General features: G+C 28.1%; 1 protein-coding gene across 1 annotated transcript in view; it reads left to right on the forward strand.

Moving 5' to 3' along the window:
* The first annotated feature begins 211 nt into the window (after positions 1-211).
* Positions 212-20,773, forward strand: part of LOC126739612 (uncharacterized) — a 30,603-nt gene continuing 10,041 nt past the window's right edge. Inside the window, exons 1-4 of the mRNA XM_050445366.1 lie at positions 212-342; positions 399-564; positions 1,189-1,349; positions 15,781-16,032. Of these exons, the coding sequence (XP_050301323.1) occupies positions 405-564; positions 1,189-1,349; positions 15,781-16,032 (573 nt within the window). The 5' untranslated portion in view covers positions 212-342; positions 399-404. The remainder of the gene's footprint in view (positions 343-398; positions 565-1,188; positions 1,350-15,780; positions 16,033-20,773) is intronic.

The raw sequence follows: 20,773 nt of genomic DNA on the forward strand, positions 1-20,773 counted from the left end.
ACTTCTAATTAATTTATTTTAGGTTTGAATATTATGGAAATTTCAAGACGAGCCAATTTCTACTCATTTATTTTTATGTAAAACAAATACCTTATTAGGTATTATACCATATAAGATGAAATAAAGGCACTGACCCTTACCTTTCTATACAATACTGTGTGCAGATTTTTTCCGCCAAAGCCTGTAATCACCCGAACGAAAGTATACGCCGTGCATTAAAGTAGGAGATAACCGAGTCTATATAAAGTGTAACGTAGTATTTGATCGTTCTGTTATTTAAAGTTTGTAAAGATAGTGTAGCGAATTTAATTTTTTTTTTACTTTTATTTTTTATATAAAAACGTAAGTAGCAATATGCTTTTTAGTTTTTATGTCCAATAAAAAGGGTTTTTTTCAAGGATAAAATGCGAAATTGTACGACGTTTCTTCCGATATTAATGAGCATATTATTTAATGTAAAGTGCACACCTATTTCGCAGCCGGGATATGAAAGCCCTCAATATGTAGGATCACAAAATATTCCTACTGTATCTTATAAGCCGCAACAAATACAATACAAACCAGGTAATATTCTTTTTATTTATTTCTAGTATATTTTCTTCTTAGTCCTCAGCTAGAATTGAATCAAGTTTTATTGACTGTTGCCCAGATCTAGTTTATTAAAAAAAATGTAGTTATAACTTAAAAAAATAAATACTTTTAGTAATTTCTCTGAAAGTTTTAAGGTTTTGAGTACTTTTTATAGTATATTTTTTAGTTGTGAAATTTTTACATCCAGCGGGACATTATTTTGTATTTTTAAATATAATAATCATATCCAATGGTATTGCTGTGTTCCTACATAATATTATATGAGCATAAATCTTAGTTATCAAATACTTTATTAGAAAATAATAAGTCAATAAAATTAAAATAAAGATTTATTAAGTTTTCTAGAAGAGAGCAAATAGTAAACAACCAGAAATAAATTATTTTCAATAAAAAATTAAAATGATGGTATATATTTTGGTCAAAACTTCTATTGAACTGTATATTTCAAAACTAAATATATGGACTTTGCTTGTATAATAATTAAATACCGATGTCAAAGCATTAATTCTATAACCATTTAGTTATCGCAACTTCAAAAATAATTGGCAATTAATTATTACATATATTACATAAGTTATTTTAATTGGTTTAATTTAGTGCAACCCCAAAGGCCAGCTGTTCAACCAAAAGCTGCCGGTCTACAGTATTACGCCACTCAGCAGCAACAGCAACATCAGCAGCAGCAACAAAAAAGTCCACCAGCAATTAATACTGCTGGATATGGTCCTGTAAGACAAGTTTTTGTTCCTACTAGCCAGGTAAGTGTAAAACATTTTAGTTTTGATTAAGGAGTAAATATTCATTCATGTGATCATAGATTAACACTTTGACCCCTGCACTCGGTTTCACAAAAATTATGTACCCGAAGTAAATTTTTTTTTTTCATAAATTTGTTTTGAAAATTACTTGTCAAGACAATAAGGATACAATAACAGTATTTTTTTTTTAAAGTAGTGATTTTAGAATGCGTGTATATTTTTGATACACGAAGTTCACAGAAGCTGACATTTACTTATTACGGTTATATTAATCGGCATGTATGAAAACAATACATAATTTTTTTTTAATAAGTTTATTCAAAAAGTAGAAAAACTTACATTGGAATTAAATTAACATTTTTTTGGATACATTATGTGTTTTGAAAAAGCAATTTAAACATAAAATTTTCTTGTCTGTATATCCTGAACATCTAGTGTTACATTGTTTCGAATTTTTGGATGCATGCGCTCTTCCGTATCTTTCTGAGTAATAGTTATAACAAACCACGCATCTTCCTCTCTTTGCTTGTTCTTTCAATCAATGAGGTAATGCTGGCAGGAGAGGAACATCTTCATTGTCCTTGCACAAACTCTCAAGAAGGCTCTCCCTAAAAGTCGTAATATCCATTTTTTTGTCTAGAGTTTTATTACACAGTTTTAGTACATTGATAACGCTAGTACTTGCTATGACTTATATCCCCACTTTCCGATACCATTTCAAAGAACGCCTCACGGGATTACTATAGGAAGATATTTGGTCCGAGACATTAATATAGGACTTAACAGCGTTATATTCGATTATGGTAAATGGCTTATTTTTTATACCAGTTCTTATCTGGATTTCAGTCATTACTGGAGGCGATTTAGTTGTCAAAAAAGCAACATCTCGTTTGTCTACCCATTTGCCAACAACAACTTTCGTGTTGCTTGCTTGACACAGCATTTCTCCGCGATTTAATTTTTGCTCAAAGACACGTTTAGGGTTGTATTTTCTATTTTTTCGCAGTGTTCCAATTAAATGAGTCTCATTGTCGTTCAGTAGGTGACCTAAACTAACACTGGTGTAATAGTTATCTATAGTGACTAAGGTCCTACCGCTGTTCAAAATAGGTTGCATTAACTCCATTACTACTTGAGTTGCTACTGGTTGATCCGTGGGTCGGACTTCCTTGCCAGCATAAACTTTTAAGTTGTACGTGTAACCACCTTAAAAAGAAATACAGCATAAAGCTTAAAAATTTTTATGTCATACTTATGGATTTTTCCAGATATATATTGCAAAAATGATAGCCTTCCTCGAAAAGAAACCATGGATTCATCTATATAAACGGAGTTGCCTGGCACCAAAGCTGCCTGGAAATTTTTGATGGATATTCCTAAGAGTGTTTCCAGTTTGAATAATCTGTTTCCCTCTGATCATAACTCATTATCCGAAAAATGAAAACAAGACAGCAAAGCTTCAAATCGACATCGTGATATCTGTGTAACTTTATATATATCAGTTTTATAAATAAAACTAGTGCTCCAAAAAAGTCCCATCCATATGAAGATTCCAATAAATTTCTTTGTGATTTGTGTCACTCTAGTTGGCGAGAATTGAGTTTTTTGAGACAGACTCATTGACAATACCAGCAATAATCTTTTTATGGGTGTACCAATTTGTTTCGGTTACGAGAAGGTCAAGCAATTCATCAGAAACTAATAGCCTATAAAAAGAAAGCGGGCTGTTGTCATGACGCGTTTCGACAATCGGACCTAATGTTCTATCCTCTTGTGGATTTGGAAATTTATTTAGATTCTCTTCATCAACACCATTCCAAATTACATTTGGTTGTACTCTTGCCGCTTGAACTTGGGGACCAACTAAATTTATATCTTGATCTTCGTCATCACTACTGGTACCCTAAAAATAGACATAATTTTTATTATTGAGGGTATAATATAAAAATACAAATATTACCTGTTGTGGCTGGTCTTGGTTTTTCGGTACTTGAGGTTGTTGTTGATATTTACATTTTTTATATTTTTGATTATTTTTTTTTGGGCAGATTCCTCGCTATCATATTCCGAACTCTTAGCGTACCATGGATATGCAATAAGTCATAAGTCAATATCGCTAACATCGCTTAAACTTTCAGCTAAATTGGCAAGTTCTAACTCCGAAAGAGCACGTTTTTTTCTACCTGGTATATTTGCGTGCGAAAATCGTCACTAGTAAGACGTACAAACACTCGATCACCGAACTGTAAACAAACACTGATCCTAAAAATAATATTTGCCGGTATTTAGGTTAAACGAGAATTTTGCCATATTGCCGGACTTACATAACAATTTTTAACAACCTAGGAAAAAAAATTAGTTATCAGAACCTAAAGGTATTAAAAAGCCCATACAAATACGTGGTAACTGTGTTCGGATGAAATACACAGCACGTTGAATACGTCAAATTATCAAAAAATATACACACAGGCTAATTTACAAATCTTTTTGCGTATTACTTTTGATACACATAGGGGTTAACGTGTTAATACTAAAGAGAAAGGAGAAGACTAATATGAAAAACTATGACACTATTTTTATATTTACTGCATACGAATAAAATTAAAAAATATTATCATTCTAAAATACTTGGGTTAAAGAATCGAAACTTGTAAATACTAGATTTTAATTAAAAAATTATATAATTTTTTACATTAATTATACAATATCTTACTTAAAATACAAAAAGTTTTGGAAAAAAGGGCACAAAGAGTGGAAAACAAAGTTCAAACAAAAGTGGAAATTAAATGATGTTTTTCAGGTATAATTGGGCACAATACGGGAGAAAAACACAATTTTAAGCCAATCCAAATACTACTAAGAAAATGATTATATAAAAAATAGGTGGAAAAATTGATTTTTATATATCCTTATCTTAATTTATATATTTTTTGTATTTTTTTTTGTATTTGTATTTGTTTCCTAGAAGAAACTTCTTCTAGAAAATATATTTATTTCACAATATATCAGTTATTACAATAGAATGATATTATTTAATTATTTCAAAAATTAAACTATAGCTATATCTAATACAAGTCTTAGTACTCAACACCTAGATGTAAAAACATCTGTATGTGCGTAGTAAAGTTTTCTAATAATTTATTACATTTATTTGTAATATTATTCTACACCGTGAAAACCAAAACAAAAACAATTCTACTATAACAATTTGCATATACAATCAAAAGATTAATAATGTTAACATCATAGATCTCTTAAATCTACCCAAATAGACATAAAATCACAATAACTAGTTCAAAATCCTTACAAATTGATGGTGATTTTCAAAGATTACATTCTTTGTTAGTAATTTAAATCTTTTCATTCTAGAACATATTTTTACCTCTCTTGGTAATAAGTTATAAAGTTTTGGGCCAAAGTAGTTTATATACCTCAGATTAAGATTATTTAAACTTGTCGGAATTTTTATGTGTTCGTGATATCTAGCTCTTGTTTCATAGGAATGATCTATCAAAATCTTTAAGTTAGGTTGAGTGTGTATATAGGAACATGTTGTAAGTATATATAACGATCTAATATCTAGAATATCTTTATTAAAAAGCAAATTAGAAGGATATAAACGGTTTTTCTTAAGAATTATTTTTAAAATGTACTTCTGTATTATATTTAACTTATATAAGCTGTTATTATAAAGTCCTCCCCACACCAGTATTCCGTATTTTAAAATTGACTCTACAAATGCTTTATAAATGATAGTGAGTGTTTTTTTATTCAAAAATTCTCTTAGCAAGTAAAATTTATGAACAAGTTTTCGGATTTTTTTGGAGACATAATCAATATGTGTTTTCCACTTTAAATTTTTGTCGATTATAATACCGAGATATTTTGTAGATGAGGTCTCCTTAATGCAATCATCATTAAATAAAATCGAGGTATACTCAGGTCTATTTACATTAGTCAAAGAAAAAGCTATGTAATTAGTTTTTGTTAAATTCAAAGTTAGTTTAGAAGTTTCTAGCCAGTTTTTTATTTCTACCAATATGTTCATGGATTTGTCCCTTATGCTTTCCCAAGAATCTCCCGAAACAACAATTGCCGTGTCATCAGCATAAGATACTGTTAACCCATCAATCTGTAATTTTAAAAGGGAGTTTAAATATGTTATAAATAATATCGGGCCTAAGACCGTTCCTTGAGGAATGCCAATTTTTATTTTTCGTTTTTCACTCAACACATTATTTAGCCTTACCATCTGATACCGCTCCGACAGATAACTAGAGAAGAGCTGAAGGGCTCTTCCCCTTATTCCATATCTTTCAAGTACATTGAGAAGATCCCTATGAGGGACGGTATCAAATGCTTTGGCGAGATCCAAAAATACCGCTAAACACCTTTTATTTGAGTTTAAATTATTTACAACCTCAGTTATTAACCTATGCATCGCATCTTTTGTACTACATGCCTCAACAAATCCAAATTGGTTTGTGGATAAAACATTGTTTAGTTTAAAAAAGTTTGTTATTCTATGTTTTATGCATTTTTCACAAATTTTTGAAAAGTTACTAATGAGGCTGACAGGTCGATAATTATTTATTAAGGTTTTGGTACCTTTTTTGTGAATGGGAGTTACAATTGTAATTTTAAATTGTGAAGGTATTTCACCTGTTTCTAAAATTAAATTTAGTATATGTAAAAGTGGGTTTATAATTTCTAAATGGGTCTTTTTTATAAGATCGGCCCTTATACCATCATGTCCAGGGGAGCTATTCGTTTTTAGTTCTGAGATGTATTTTATTAGTTCATTTTTTGTTATTGGGATTAGCTAAACGGAGTTTGTTATTGGAGGCTCCAATTGTTGAACATATTGTGGTGGTGGAATTGCTTTTTCCATATCAACCCCTATATTAATGTAGTACTCATTACAATAATTAGATGCCTCAAGTGGACTACTGAAATTTGCATTATTTTTATTCTTTATATTTAGAAAAGTGTCTTTGTTATTACAATTTTCATAAGTGGCATCTTTGATTATTTCGTAAAGTTTTTTCATGTTATTTTTGTTAATTTCTATTTGATTTTTGTAATATTGATTTTTTTGTTTATGTATAAGTTTGTTTAAATTATTTCTGTAGTCTTTATATGTTTTTTCTAGAATGGGACAATAATTTTTTGATAATTTTTTCTTCATTTTATCCCTTGTTCTGATTGAGGTAATAATACCATTAGTAATCCATGCTTTAATTTTTTTGTATTTTGGATTTTTTAGAATGTAAGTTTTTGTTGCATCTGCTAACAACTGTTGGTATTTTTCTAAAAAAATGTTTGTAGCAATTTCAGAGTTATTTTCATTTAATACAATTGACCAATCAAAATTCTGTAGAAGCTGTTTAAATTTAGAGATATCAATTTTACTTCTTTTTTTCTGTGTTGATGTTTAATTTTCCTTTGGTTCTTTTTGGCTTATATGAAGCATTATTGGGCTATGATCTGTGATGTCCTCTTCTATAATATAAGATTCAAAACATAATATATTGGACTTTAATTTTTGATTTATAAACAAATGATCAAGGCAACTTTTTGAAATATTTCTTGTTACTGAATTAATGTATGACTGAAAACCAAGAGCATTCATCATAGCATGATAACTTGCTACTTGGTTATCATCTTTTTCTAATAAATTTATATTAATGTCTCCCACAAAAATCTCTATGTTCGAAAATTTTATTGTTTCCAGAAAACAGTGTAAATCACTTATAAAATTAGACTTAGGAATAGGGGGTGGTTTATATGTTGCTGTTAGGCCAATAGAATAACCATTTATTTCAAAATTTATTCGGCTTACTGTTGCCATAGAATTCGGCAATAGAGTAAAAGAAAACTCCACATTGAAATGTTCTTTGACAAGTATAACCACACCATCATTTTTATTGTAGTTTGCTTCATTATAAAAAACATTATACCCCGGAATGTTACAATGGTCTACTGTTGCGATTTGATAGGTTTCAGTTAGTACAATGACATCTATATTTTGCAATTTATAAGTTTCTAAAAAAGTAATTAGGTTGTCAATATTCTTATGTAGGCTTCTAATATTAAAATGAATTAAACTTATTAAACATTTTTTATTTTTTAGACATTCTAACCTCTTTTCGTCCACCATTTCCCCTTGAATGTCACTTTCCATACTTAGTTCCTCTAAAATAGCATCTTGGTTGTTAAGTACCATTTATTTATGAATAGTCAATTTTACTTCTTAAAATTCCTATTTGATATTTCAAAGTTGGGCATTCCTGGTCGAGAGCTGAGTGATCCGTTTTGAGTTTAAGTTTGTATTTCTGGTTAGCAACCGTACAATTTATACATAGTTTTAACTGTTGGTTACATTCCCGTGTGCCATGGTTTCCAGCACATTTTCCACACACTTCGTTTGTGGTGCATTTGGTGCTTTTATGCTGAAAACCCTGGCACCTGTAGCAACGTGAAACGGTCAGATCTTCATATACTGGCAGACGCTGCCAATCCATGAATACTTTCCCATTATGTATCATTTTGTCCAACAATCCCCCTGAGCATTCCGCATAAATTACACTATCCTTTTCTTGATTGTTGTTCTGCCTGATGTATGTTACTTTTAAATGGTCCTTTGCGTCTATCCATTTATTTTGCTTCCGAATTTTGGCTTCCACTTGGTCCAGTACTTGTCCACCAGTGTATCCCACAATTTTTATCCTGGGTGAAATTTTTTTTGGAAGCTCAACAGTAAATTGTTCCTTGAGCTTTTCTTCCATCTCGTTTTTCAAACGTTCAATGTCCTTCTCTGTGTCGCATTTTACCACAATATTTCCGTGTTTGGCCTCTTTAATGTTTCTTATACCAACCCTTAACTTTGAAGGGTCTATTAAAGTTTGAATGTCCTTCCGGCTTTGTTCCGAACTTTGGTTTTTTTTGGGCTTCATAACAATTGCAGGTAAACCTGCTCTACTGCTGCTTTTAACTATGGGCTTGTGTTGTAAAATTGTTGCATATGATTCTGCTTTGGGTGATTCTATTTGCGATTTTATTGTTTCTATGTCTTTTCTCATTTCCTCGATTGTTTTAATCATAAAAGGCATTCTGGCAATAAATACCCTACAATCATCACATATTAGTAGTAAAACTCTTTTTTGGAGGGGCATGCATTTTACTTCCGATGGTGTAATATTTACGCATTTTTTATGGATTCGATTTAAACACGAATCACATTTATAATATTCTTCTGAACATTTCTGTTTGCATTTTATGCAATTTTCCTCCATAAGGTTATCCTCGGCTTCTGCCATACCGGAGTATTTATTTATTTTACTGTGACATTCCTCACAATAAAAACAAACATACATACAAACATATAGTTTCCTTAATTTAAAAATTAGAATAAAGTGCGAATGAAATGGTGTTTTTTAAGTATAATTAGACATATAAAATATTTAAAGCAAATTTGGATTGTTTTAGAATAATTTGTATAGAACTCATTATTCTATACGAATATTCAGAACTCTAATTTTGGTTAATGAATAAATACCATTGCGCTTCTCAGTATAAAGCTATAACTAAATTAATATCGTCCCTCCAAGCAAACGAATAGAAACTTCTAGAATCTACCTACGAGCAAAACTATGAAGTTCTAACCTTCATACGTAATTCACATGTCGCAATAATTTATATAATTGAAAATTAGATATGTTTCCTAATTAAAGGCCACTTAATAAACTAGCAATTTCGATAAGCGAAACTGGCTTGTATAAGTTTTGTACCGAAACCGCATTAATTACTTTACTCCAGTTGCTTCGAGGAAATTCAACAACTTGACATTATATGTAAAAGTTATTATGTCACAAGTTTCTGAAAAGCCAAACCACCATGCATATAATAAGGCACACGTAATTGAGCTACTTCAATTTAGAAAATTGAGGTGGTTATATTGCTGTTAACTGTTCATATATTGCAAGCTATAAATGGTTGTTTCTGATATAGCACGTTTAATAAGTAATTAGCTTGCCTACTTTTAATCATTATTGCTTGCTTCTTTGTCGTGTCTTAATGAATTAAATAAATATTAGTGCAATGGTGTATATTATATTAAAAAAGGTTTCCTGTAAGGCGTTAATTATATTATTCTAACTTAGAAAGACTAATGTGTTTTAGATAGTTATAGCGGAGTTTTTAATTTATTAATTTATTTTAACTTAAAATATTTGGGTCATCCTCCACTAAATTTATTTAAAAATTATTAATCCAACATGTTTCGGACATCTAAGATATCCATCATCAGGGATACTATAAAAGAACCGAAAAGAAAGAAAATATATAAGATATAGATTCAAATTATTAAATTACAAAAGGTATTAAAATTACTGACACTTTACATAGATAAAGTGCTTCAGACAAGGTCAGAAGAACTAAAATTAAGGAAAAATGGTATCTAAAATAATGATAAAAAGCTTAAGTTATTTACTTTAGTTATATTATTTTGATTATATTAATTTTTTTTCTGAATTTTAAATATTTGACACAATTTATATTTAAATTTTTTTTATAAAAATTTTTCCCATATTGAATATTAAGTTAATGATAATGAAAGAGGGGGCAAACTAAAAATAAATAAAAGAGGTAAAGATATCTATCTTAGTAGAGCTTAACGTGTGTTAATCTCTTTTTTTGTATTATAATCCAACGCTTAAACATGGCTCTATAATTTTCCTAAGCTTGGTGACTATTCCTCTCGCTCGCACTCACACACTTAATTTTCAAAATTTTGATGTAAAAACTAAAATTTTTTATATACGGTTTCAAATGGGATTCTCTGATATGTGAGTTTTCTAAGTTTATTGGGCCAATTTCATTAAAACTAGATATTTTGGATTCATTTTAAATATTGTCCAATATACATATTTATATTCATGTCGCCTAAAAAAACAATTAAATTTACTATTTTTACATTTTTGTAAATAAAGTTTTAGATCACCCAGAAAAACTCGCTTGTATTAAATGCAAATAACGTTATAAGTACTGGAGTCTTTTTTTAAATTGTTCTGACTTAGAGTAGCAATTGAACTCTTAAGTTTATAATATTAAAAAATACATATGTCGGATTTCACAGAAATTATGAATGCTTATTTTTATTTTTTATTATACTATATTTGGCTTATATTTATTTAAAATGTGTGTAAAGCCAAGTTAAAGTAATAATATGTTATAAAGGAGCACTTTTTTGCGGTTCATTATTTGGAAATTAAACTCAGGGAATCTAAAGAAGATAAATATTCTGCGTATGTTACAACATTAATTTTGCTTTTATTAAAATACCACACATTACCTTTATATATATTTTTACAAGAATTAGTCATAGATACTTCTCTATATAATAAATACATTTTTTAAAATTTATTTCAGTATTTTAGAAAAGTTCATTAAAGATATTATTGGGGTAAAGCGTTTATACTTGTTCTATTTGTGTCTATTTATCCTTCATATTATTTTAATTACCTTTTATATATTCAACTATTACAGTAAGAATCTACATACTGTTTTTCTTATATTAATATTGTAGGCGATGAAGTTAAAATACTCCTAAAATAATTTTTGTGAAAACCTATTTCAAAAGGAGTTTTCTTATAGCTTTGTTCGTATGGCTATTTTAAATGATACCATAATTTTTAAAAACTGTAAAAGATATAAGAAAAAAGTGCGCAATTTTATGACCAAAGATATGCCAGATTTTTATTTATTTTTGCTATAAGCATGGAAATGTTTAAAATTTGTTTTATTATGCCTCGAAAACTCATAATGACAGCAAAATAGATTTTTTTTTTAAATAAACTACTTGGTAATTTTCCAAATATTTAGTTTTTCAAATATTGATTTTTTGCTTCATATGGAAAAATTAATAGTAATTTAAAAAAAAGTTATATAACTCAAGTCTTTTTACCAACGTTTTTTACAAAAAAAAAATCATCAGGGCGTTAAAAGGTGCATTAGTTCCAAAGCGGAGAATATTACAAATAGAAATAAATAATTTATCGTTGTTACCGTTTATCCATTTGAAATATTGTAAAGACAGTTATACAGATCAATAGTATTAGCCTTATTTTAAAACCAATTATACCTTTAAAATTAAAATAAAACAATCTAAAGATAAAAAAAAATTATAGAAGAAAGAAAAAATAAAAGAAGTAGAACCTTCAATTATGATTTTTATTTAATAAAAATATTAAGGTAGGCACACATGACTTAATAAGAATCTAAACTTATTTGAAACAAGAATACAAAACAAAGCTCAACCTGAAAAAGCTTTATATGCTAACCATTTTTAAAGAAAAAGAGTCTCATGAGCTGAGAAATAGCTAGTTTACTATAAAATTCAAATCACCCTTGATAAAATGGCAACAAGGTACAAGAAAAAATATTAATATACAAAATATATTTGAGGCTGGTAGTAATATTTATCTATTAACATTTACACTCAAAGTGCTTTTTTTCGATCATTCTACATCATGTTCGTCTAAACTTCAAATAATTTTAACAAAATATATAAAAAAAATCTATATAGGTGTAACACCCCCTAACTTCATCAATCGCTCCAAAACCAATCAATGTTCGAATTATATTGCCAACTCATTTCTCGTCAGTAGGCACTCAACTAAACCAAACAAGCCCAACAGTGCCTCTCTCACTGTTGTGTTATTAAACGATAAGAGATTAACAGTTTTCGCTACTTGACTTCGTCGAGTTTCTAGAGTGGAAAATTTCTTGTTTAATTGGCGTTTTAATGACCGTCTGTCGATTCGCCGAGATTCGACGGAAATCCTAGGATTCACAATATGGCGCTGGATTTTATTGTAATTAATGCGGACAGTGCATTGGTAATCGCATCACCTTTATTTCAGTTTTAGAGAAATGATTTTTATTTAACTTTTATAGTACCAGCAATATTTCGTAGTACTTTATATGCACTTTTATTATTATTTATGCAAGTTAATATATTGAATTACACACTCAAGGGCTAAGTTGGCCGAAGGTGCATAGGGTATTGTAGGTGAAATGAAACAGGGCATTTGTAAAAACAATATTTATTTATATATTTAGCAAAAATCACATGTCAATTTTCTCTTCCAAAAAAGCACTTATTAATTTTAAAAGTTACGAGGAGGGAAGGGAGTATATTCGCAAGGAAAATGCTAAATAGCAAGTGTCTGTGATCATTAATTTAAATATCACGTTTCGTTCATTAATTATTCATTAAAAAATTCCTCTCACACTTCCTGAATGGACGAAAGATAAGGTATATATGTTAGTTAAATAAGTACTGACCATTAGCTTCCAGTCACTTATAAATCTTCAATTATCTCTGACCAAGTAGGACAATTTTTTTTCAGATACCTTCCTAAAAATATCCTATGGTGACATGCCGTGTAAACTTATTGTTTATTCAATATACCTCCTTTGAATTCAGCGATTGGTAGTCTTTTCCAAATTATAGATATCCCTTTACATACAAAGTTGCCCTTTCTAGGCAACTGAAGGGGTATTTTTATTATTTAAGTCCTGGGAGAAATTAACAATTCATTATACTTTAGAATAAATACAAATATGATAATGTCAAATGTCCCTAAGAATTCTAACCAACCAACCAAAGCGACACTTATATCCACCTTGACAGTTGATAAAATTGACACTTTAAAGTTTTGATTATTGCATTGATAACCTATTGACGTTTCAGATATCTTCTTACATATAAATTAACTTTTTTTAGGCAATTCAGTTATTATTCTTCAGACTGAATGCAATTAATATGGTAACAAAAAATCACCCGACTTTAGACAGCTGACAATTTAGTCTTTTGGCTACTACACTGATGCCACATCAATATTCTTTTCGGCTTTAGATATTTGTCTCTCTTTTAGATTTGTACTTATGAAGATTTACTTTTTCTAGGCAATTGAGCAAATAAAATTATTTTTTATAATTAAAGTGCCTAGCAGACATTAATAATTGATTACTGTTTGGATCAAACAGAAATATTATATCAAGACACCTAACCTGCAATTTTTTCCTCCGAAATGGTCACATGAATAGCTGATATATATAGTTAGACACATTACGAGAGAAAAACACTATTTTTTTCCGAATCAAACACTATCAAAAAACTGAAACGATGATATAGAAAATAGATGAAAAAATCGAATTCTCATTTATATATCTTTATCTCAATTTGAAAATTACAAGAAAGTGGGATTCAGATGATGTTTTTCGAGTATATATGCACACATTACGAAAAAAAAACACTATTTTTAGCTGATCAAAAAATTATTAAGAAAATAAAACGATGATATAGGATATAGGTGGAAAAATAGAATTCTCATTTGTATATCCTTATCTCAGTTTGAAAATTACAAGAAATTTGTAATCAAATTTTAGCTAACAGAATAGCAATATATTAAAACTGTACTTATCACTATTATTTTAACTAAAAAAGTACTTGTTATTAGTATAATTTTAAAACTACACAAAATGTAAGAAATTTAAGAAAAATTTTGAGTTTTACAAATAAGGTGAAATGCAGCGTTTAGCAATTTAAATATATTACGTATATTTTTAATAATGTATGTTCTGGTATGTATATAGCATATGTTGCTAAATAAATATATATTATTATTATAGTTTTAAGAAAATCTTTAATAGTATTGGGAATCTTTAATATAACTATACTATAAGAAGAATATAAATTTACTCTATGATAACCTCTTCTATTTTAAGATGTAGGTATCTTTTGGCCAGCGATGTATATGTAGGTTCTTTAAATATATGCTACGATGCATATATCTGCTTAATCAGATTTAAATGTATACAATTTTTATCTGCTCTTACTAGTTTATTGAGCTATCTATTTTAATTTGGAATTATTTCTGTATTTTTTTTTATCGAGATGTACTGGTCGAGTGACTCTTTTTATACTGGACCTAGTATAATGCTTTTAGAATTTTTTTAGTATTGTTTTATTTAATCGGCTTTTTTCTTCTACATATGTTTGCATTTAACTGATAATGCCAAATAAGTAAGTTAAAAAAAGTGCTTTGTATTAATTAATAGCTTTTTTTTAGTATGGATATTATCAGTGTTTTTTATTTTTGTAATATTTGCGCTATTATTTTCTAAACGGTCTCTCCTTGTGTTTTATTGGAATGCCTGGTTTTTTTAAATATCGTGCACGTGCAGCGTTTTTATAAATTAATTGCTTATGATCTCTATTTGTTCGTTTATTGACCATTTCATTTTTTTTATTTTCAGTGTTTTACATTTTTCTATTTCAAATTCTACTTTCTACATTTATTTCTACATTTTATCCATATGTATATTATTGGAGATTCAGTGTTCTAATTTTTGTTTGCAATGTTAATGACATTAGTGCTAGTTATGTAACGTATTTATTAAAGTACATCTTATGAAAATATTTACGGCTATTAACCAAATTAAATATTATAGTTAATATACATTATAAATGTAATGTTCCATATATAAAATATAACCATAAACTTTTAATATAAATATATTTATACGTCTTTGTTACTTATTTAAATTTAAACAAAAGCGATTGAAATATAATAAGTCTTTATAAATTAAAAACCATGTTATAAAATTTCTATTAAATTTTATACCTTTTAGTAAAATAAAAAGTTACTCGAAAAACTATTTTTCAAATTTAGAAAAAATAGTTAGAATACAAATATTTTATTAACGACTAACCAGCATGTTGAACCATTTATCTTTATTATTTACATTCAATTTTAGTTTTATATTAAAAAAATGCAAATCATACAAAGTTAATTTGATTTGATTGATATACAGCCATTCTAGTATATATTCAGTTTATTGATACTATAATATTTTTTTCAGTACTAATTGGTTTCAATTTAGCTTAACAATTCCTTTTTTAAATATTTAAAACATGTAACAAAACTGTTTCAGATATCATAAAGCCCCTATAAGATAAATCTACACAATTCTATAATCAAGCGTTTAGATCGTATAGAAGTGCACTATAAGCATCTATTTAAAGGCACTTTCACTATTATCTAAACTGCCGTTTTCAGTCGAATACGGGCAGTTATTCTCGTATGTTGGAACGCAATTATTTTTAATTGCTTTATAAGAATTTTATCGAGTCTTGTGACTTTTATACCTTGTCCATAGCATAGCGAACCAACTATTTATAAATGATTTAGCTTGACGGCGTCTTTAGCGATTTCTATTTTTTTAGCGATTATTGAACTCAAATTACAAAATAATTATTTAAAATCGTAAGCAAACTTATATAATTATTCTAAACAAAATCACGCTTAAAGCATATTTTTGACCTACTAATATTACTAAAATCTAATAAAGTATTTTTCTTTAGGGCCCAAGAGAAATCGATGCAAATTATTACGACCAAGTGGTAAAGGCCCAGCAACAAACTTATAGGGCTCAGCAACCTCAAGCACAACAAGCATCTTACCAACCTCAGCAAATAAAATATGTTCCTCAACCACAACAGGTAAAATATGTTGCGCAACCTCAAGGACAGTATAATGCAAGGTACCAGCAGCAACAACCACAAGCTCCATTGAAGAAAGAAGAAGACGAGGAGGAGCAAGAAGGAGATTATGATGTAAGTATTTTGCTAAATAATCGTTTTGGGGAGAATAATTAGGTATCTGTATTAATATCCTAAGGATTGAAAGTAGGTCAAATTGGAGTAAGGATAAACTGTAGTTTAATTGGCTCGTTTTATTGATTACATGATGATAATTTTGATAAAGATGTCATTTTTTAATTAACACAATTTTTATGTAAAACTAGTTAATTTGACTGTCAGAAAAAATTGCAACATCTTTAATGCTGCATAAAAAAATTTTATTAAAAGAAAAAAATTATATAAAAATAAGATGAAAAATCAATTTCATATAATTTTGCTTCCCGATTTTGAATCAATTTACTAAATAAAAGTAATTTTTACATCAAAATTTTAGGAACTTAAATAATTAATTTAACAGATATTTAAAACTATGTATACAAACTTGAATAAATATCTACCTTAGATTACCTTGCCTAGGTAGTAATTATTAAATTAGGAAATTAATACTTATGTTGACCTTTATGTCAATGGAAGTTAAATGAGAATCTACTTACTAAAGAATTCAAATTACTCTCGGCTAATTAAATATATGATAATCGGATCTAATAATATGTATTGCAAAAGTAAGCGTAAAAAATCACAACAATCAGTGTTTAGCAGACTTTAAGATAAATTTATAGAACGTTTATTAGAAAACAGTGTGATGCAAAAATGTAAACAATATCATGAATCTGGTTACATCTGGTAACATTTGTGGTTTAGTTGTTTATATGAAGTATCTGCACAATTAAATATAGTAAGAAAAAACTTTAATTTTGATTTATATTTAGAAATCTATTTACCATATTTAAAAAAATAAAATGGCTGTATTGCTCGAACGATATTACGAAATAATCAAACCAGATATATTGAGAGCGAAATGTTTATTTTTATTTTAGCATAAGGACTGATAACTTTGTAAAAGGACATTAAGCCTAATTAGATTCCAAATGTCCTGTGTACCCACCCTTTCCCTTTGGACATCATTTTTTAAAACACTCTGTATATTTTTCACTATTTAAATTGATTGCTGACATTTATAAACCATTATCCAGCGGTTTAAAGTCAAGGTAATTAAACAAGTATTTGTTAAAGGTTTTTTACATACTTTTTAAGATAAATTATTTCTTTTCTTTAAACGTTTCGACTCTTTTTTTCAGATCTCAACTTGGTTTCTTTATATATATTTTTTTAAAATGGTAATTGTGAGGAGTATTTTGTCAAAAATTCTTTTGATCCATTTACTTATAAACTTTTACTATGGGTAATTTTTTCAACTAGTTTAAAGTTACACATTAATTTTAGTTAAATTTCTCACCTTATATAAAGAGGATTTACTTTGCTCACACTTACTTTTATCAAAAGTTTTGGCATATCACATCTTACTTTTATTTTACTCTTGGTCGTAAAGTTTAACAATGTCGACGTATAAAACCTTTACTGCCCGGTAAGTTCAGATAGCTCCACAATAAAAATGCGGTGAAACGAGATAGAAGATTATTGTTAGGCAGTTTTCCGTTAACAAAAGTAACAGAAATAAAATTTAAAACACTCTTTTTTGCTAAGCAAATTTATCCAGTTTTCTATTTTTGTTTTTATATATTAGCTTTTAAAATAAACCTTAAATAAAACCTGACGTATTACGTCAATCGCTTAATTTATTTGGCCATAAAAAGTTTTATTGAAGCACCTTATCTCTCAACTTCTAAACGAGCACCGAAGTCGTTATATTTTAGGTTCAACCAAACAACCAAAGGAAATGTATACACGTGTCATAAAATCCGATGGTTTTACCTCGGAAAAAGAAAAAATTATATTCCTTTTGAAGACATTTTATGTCTGGAAAGAACGAACTATTAGGGAATAAAGCTGATATAAGTATCAGATATGATGTATTCAAGGAAGCTTAAATGGCCGATAGGTTCTATATTATTTATGTTTCAGTCATAGTTTTAGATAGATCAGGCACGTTTTAAGTTATAAAGAATAGGTAAATTTACGTTATATTAAATACTGTTACTGTCTAGTAATAATACATGCCTAAAATAAGAGATTAAAGTAAGAAAGAGTACAAATATAAACGATGTTAAGTAATGGTTTTAATGTTTTTTAATATTCGGCACAATTAAGACGTGGCTATAAAGAATGAAAAGTTAATGAGGTTCATTTCGTTTACTAATAGAAAGCACCAGGTTGCCGTTTAACTTATCAGGATGATTTTGAACAGTTATTTAAGCCTCAGGCTCTAACTCAAAAGCATTAAGTTTAAATCAGTCTTTATGTGTCAATTCAACTTTCAATGGCAATCTGGTATATTAACTAAATATTAAATTCTCGTTTTTTAATGTGTATTTGAATAGCGCTAGAATTTATTTCAATACTAAACTCTTGATAGTGACGAAGTGACTCTCTTTTTAAAATCGCAAGATCCAAATGGTATAAAGTATGTGTTTTAAAAGTTTACTGTGAAAAAATAATTACTAAACTAATTTATTATTACAGCTAGGTCTTGTTTAATTATTTTATTTAGAGTTTTACTGTCGTTAGCTTTATATAATATTGCAGTTATCAACAAAGGAACAAAGTCAGAATCATTAACAAAGTAAATATTAAATTAATTATTTATTATAAGAGATACGGGAAAAAATTCCGCAAATAACTTCTGCTTCTAAACTGATACTATTATCAATATTTTTATCTTGAATTTACTGTTCTTGAAGAATATTTTTTTCTTCTTCTTCTTCTTCTTTTTTTTCATGATTTTGCTGGCTGTATATATAAATAAAATGGACCTATAGTTCGATGGTGGTCATTTCTTTCCAGATTTAAAAATGTGCTTAATTATAGTTTGTTGTAAAAATTATTAATACTCTTTAAATGCTTCGTTTCCAATTCTATCGCTACAAGGACTTTTACTAAATATTTTTTTAAGAGTCCATGGTTTTTATGGTATTCTATTATTGGTCGATGTTAAAAACAATGAGTGATAATTAAAGAGTTTTTGATAGTTTTGACATAAAATCATTGTAATTTTTTTTTGCATCTGATTCTTATGATTAAAAAATTCTGTTATATTTTTTTTATCAGATATAGTTTTTTTTATTAAATTTAATCTCGCAAAATTCTTACTTTTTTTTGCTTACTTAAAACCTTTTTAAAACTCTTAGTTTATGGGTTTGCTTCATATTTTTATCCAGTTTACTTTTATAATATGTAATATAGGCCTGGTCAAGCACATTATTTAAAGTGTTCTTGTATTGACGCGCATAATCTTAATTTTTAAACATTTATGTATTAATTCTAATTTTTTTATTATTGTTGCAGATTCGATATATTCTTTAAATATTTATTAATGTTATTCATCATAAAATCTGCATTCTGTTTTAAATAAACCTTATTCCACGTTTATCCAAATTAAAGTTATAATAAGTTTTTCAATTACTTATTTTTGTTTGTAATTTCTAATTGCTTTATTAGAGAAATTCGGAGTGTTTTTTAAAGGAAAGTGTAGAGCCATAGAGTAACGATCTGGTTATCCATTTTTAAGTGTAAATAATTGTGCAATATCTATCGAATATGTGGTCAATGCATCGACGAATTGGGTTTTGTTATATCATCTATTGTGGGCACACACCCACTTTCTCATAACAACTTTTTGTATTCTTCAGTTAGATGCTTAGTTTCAAGCATATCGATATTAATTTTTTTTTAAGGGTTTCTAGAGAATAATAGTTTTTCATCAGAAAGGCAATTTATATAGGCCTAAGATATATACATTCATATTTTGAAATTTAATAAATAACTTTATGACATTTAGTTGGGCTATAGTCTCCAAAGCAAATTTAAATTTCAAATTTTCCTCTATATATATAATATAATAATTGTGGTTAGCGACCGTACTATTTAAAGAAATACAAACCTATTATCAGGTAGCGGCCAGTGACAGATCGCTACCTGATAATAAGTTTGTATTTCGATAATAATTCAATAATATAATATAAAAAACAGTGCTATACCTGAAATTTTAACTTCATTATAGATAAACATATATCGCGGAATATTCAAACTTGCCACATCATTAAGCAAGAATGTCTCAGTGAATACAATAATTTGAAATTTTTATAAAGCCGTTGAATGAATGAATTTTAATTTTAGTGTCAAATGTTTTTCAAGACTGCATATGTTTATATAATTTATTAATTAGTTATTTTAATAAAAACTAGCAATCTTGGACACAAATACTTTTTAAAATTATGATGAATTTCTAAAGATCCCCAAATTTATTCTGTTGTTCCTCTAGATTATACACCATTAAACTATATTTTTTTGTTACCTTTTTCACTTTTTGTAATTTCTTTCTTAGGAGTTTATTATCTTCTTTTAATGTTTTGTTTTCTCTTCTGATATTTTGCAGTTTTTTCGAAATTTCTTAATTTACTGTATTTATTTCCTTGCTCGTTTGTTTTATCTATTCTGTTATTTCTTCATTTAATACGACTATCTGTTTGATAAGGTCATACAATTATAGATCCTGATCTCCCATAATTTCCCCAATCTGTTTCGAACGGAATATTATTATAAGAAATATTTTATAGTGTATAGTCTCCTATAGTTAATACAGTAGCGCTTGAAACTATTTATTAAGCATACAAATTCTACAGCGCTATTTAACAATAGAGATTTTTAATAATTATGCAATTATATTTTTGAAAAAAAATTTGATGTATGTACTTCT

The sequence above is a fragment of the Anthonomus grandis genome, chromosome 8 (assembly GCF_022605725.1).
Source record: "Anthonomus grandis grandis chromosome 8, icAntGran1.3, whole genome shotgun sequence".
Lineage (NCBI taxonomy): Eukaryota > Metazoa > Arthropoda > Insecta > Coleoptera > Curculionidae > Anthonomus > Anthonomus grandis.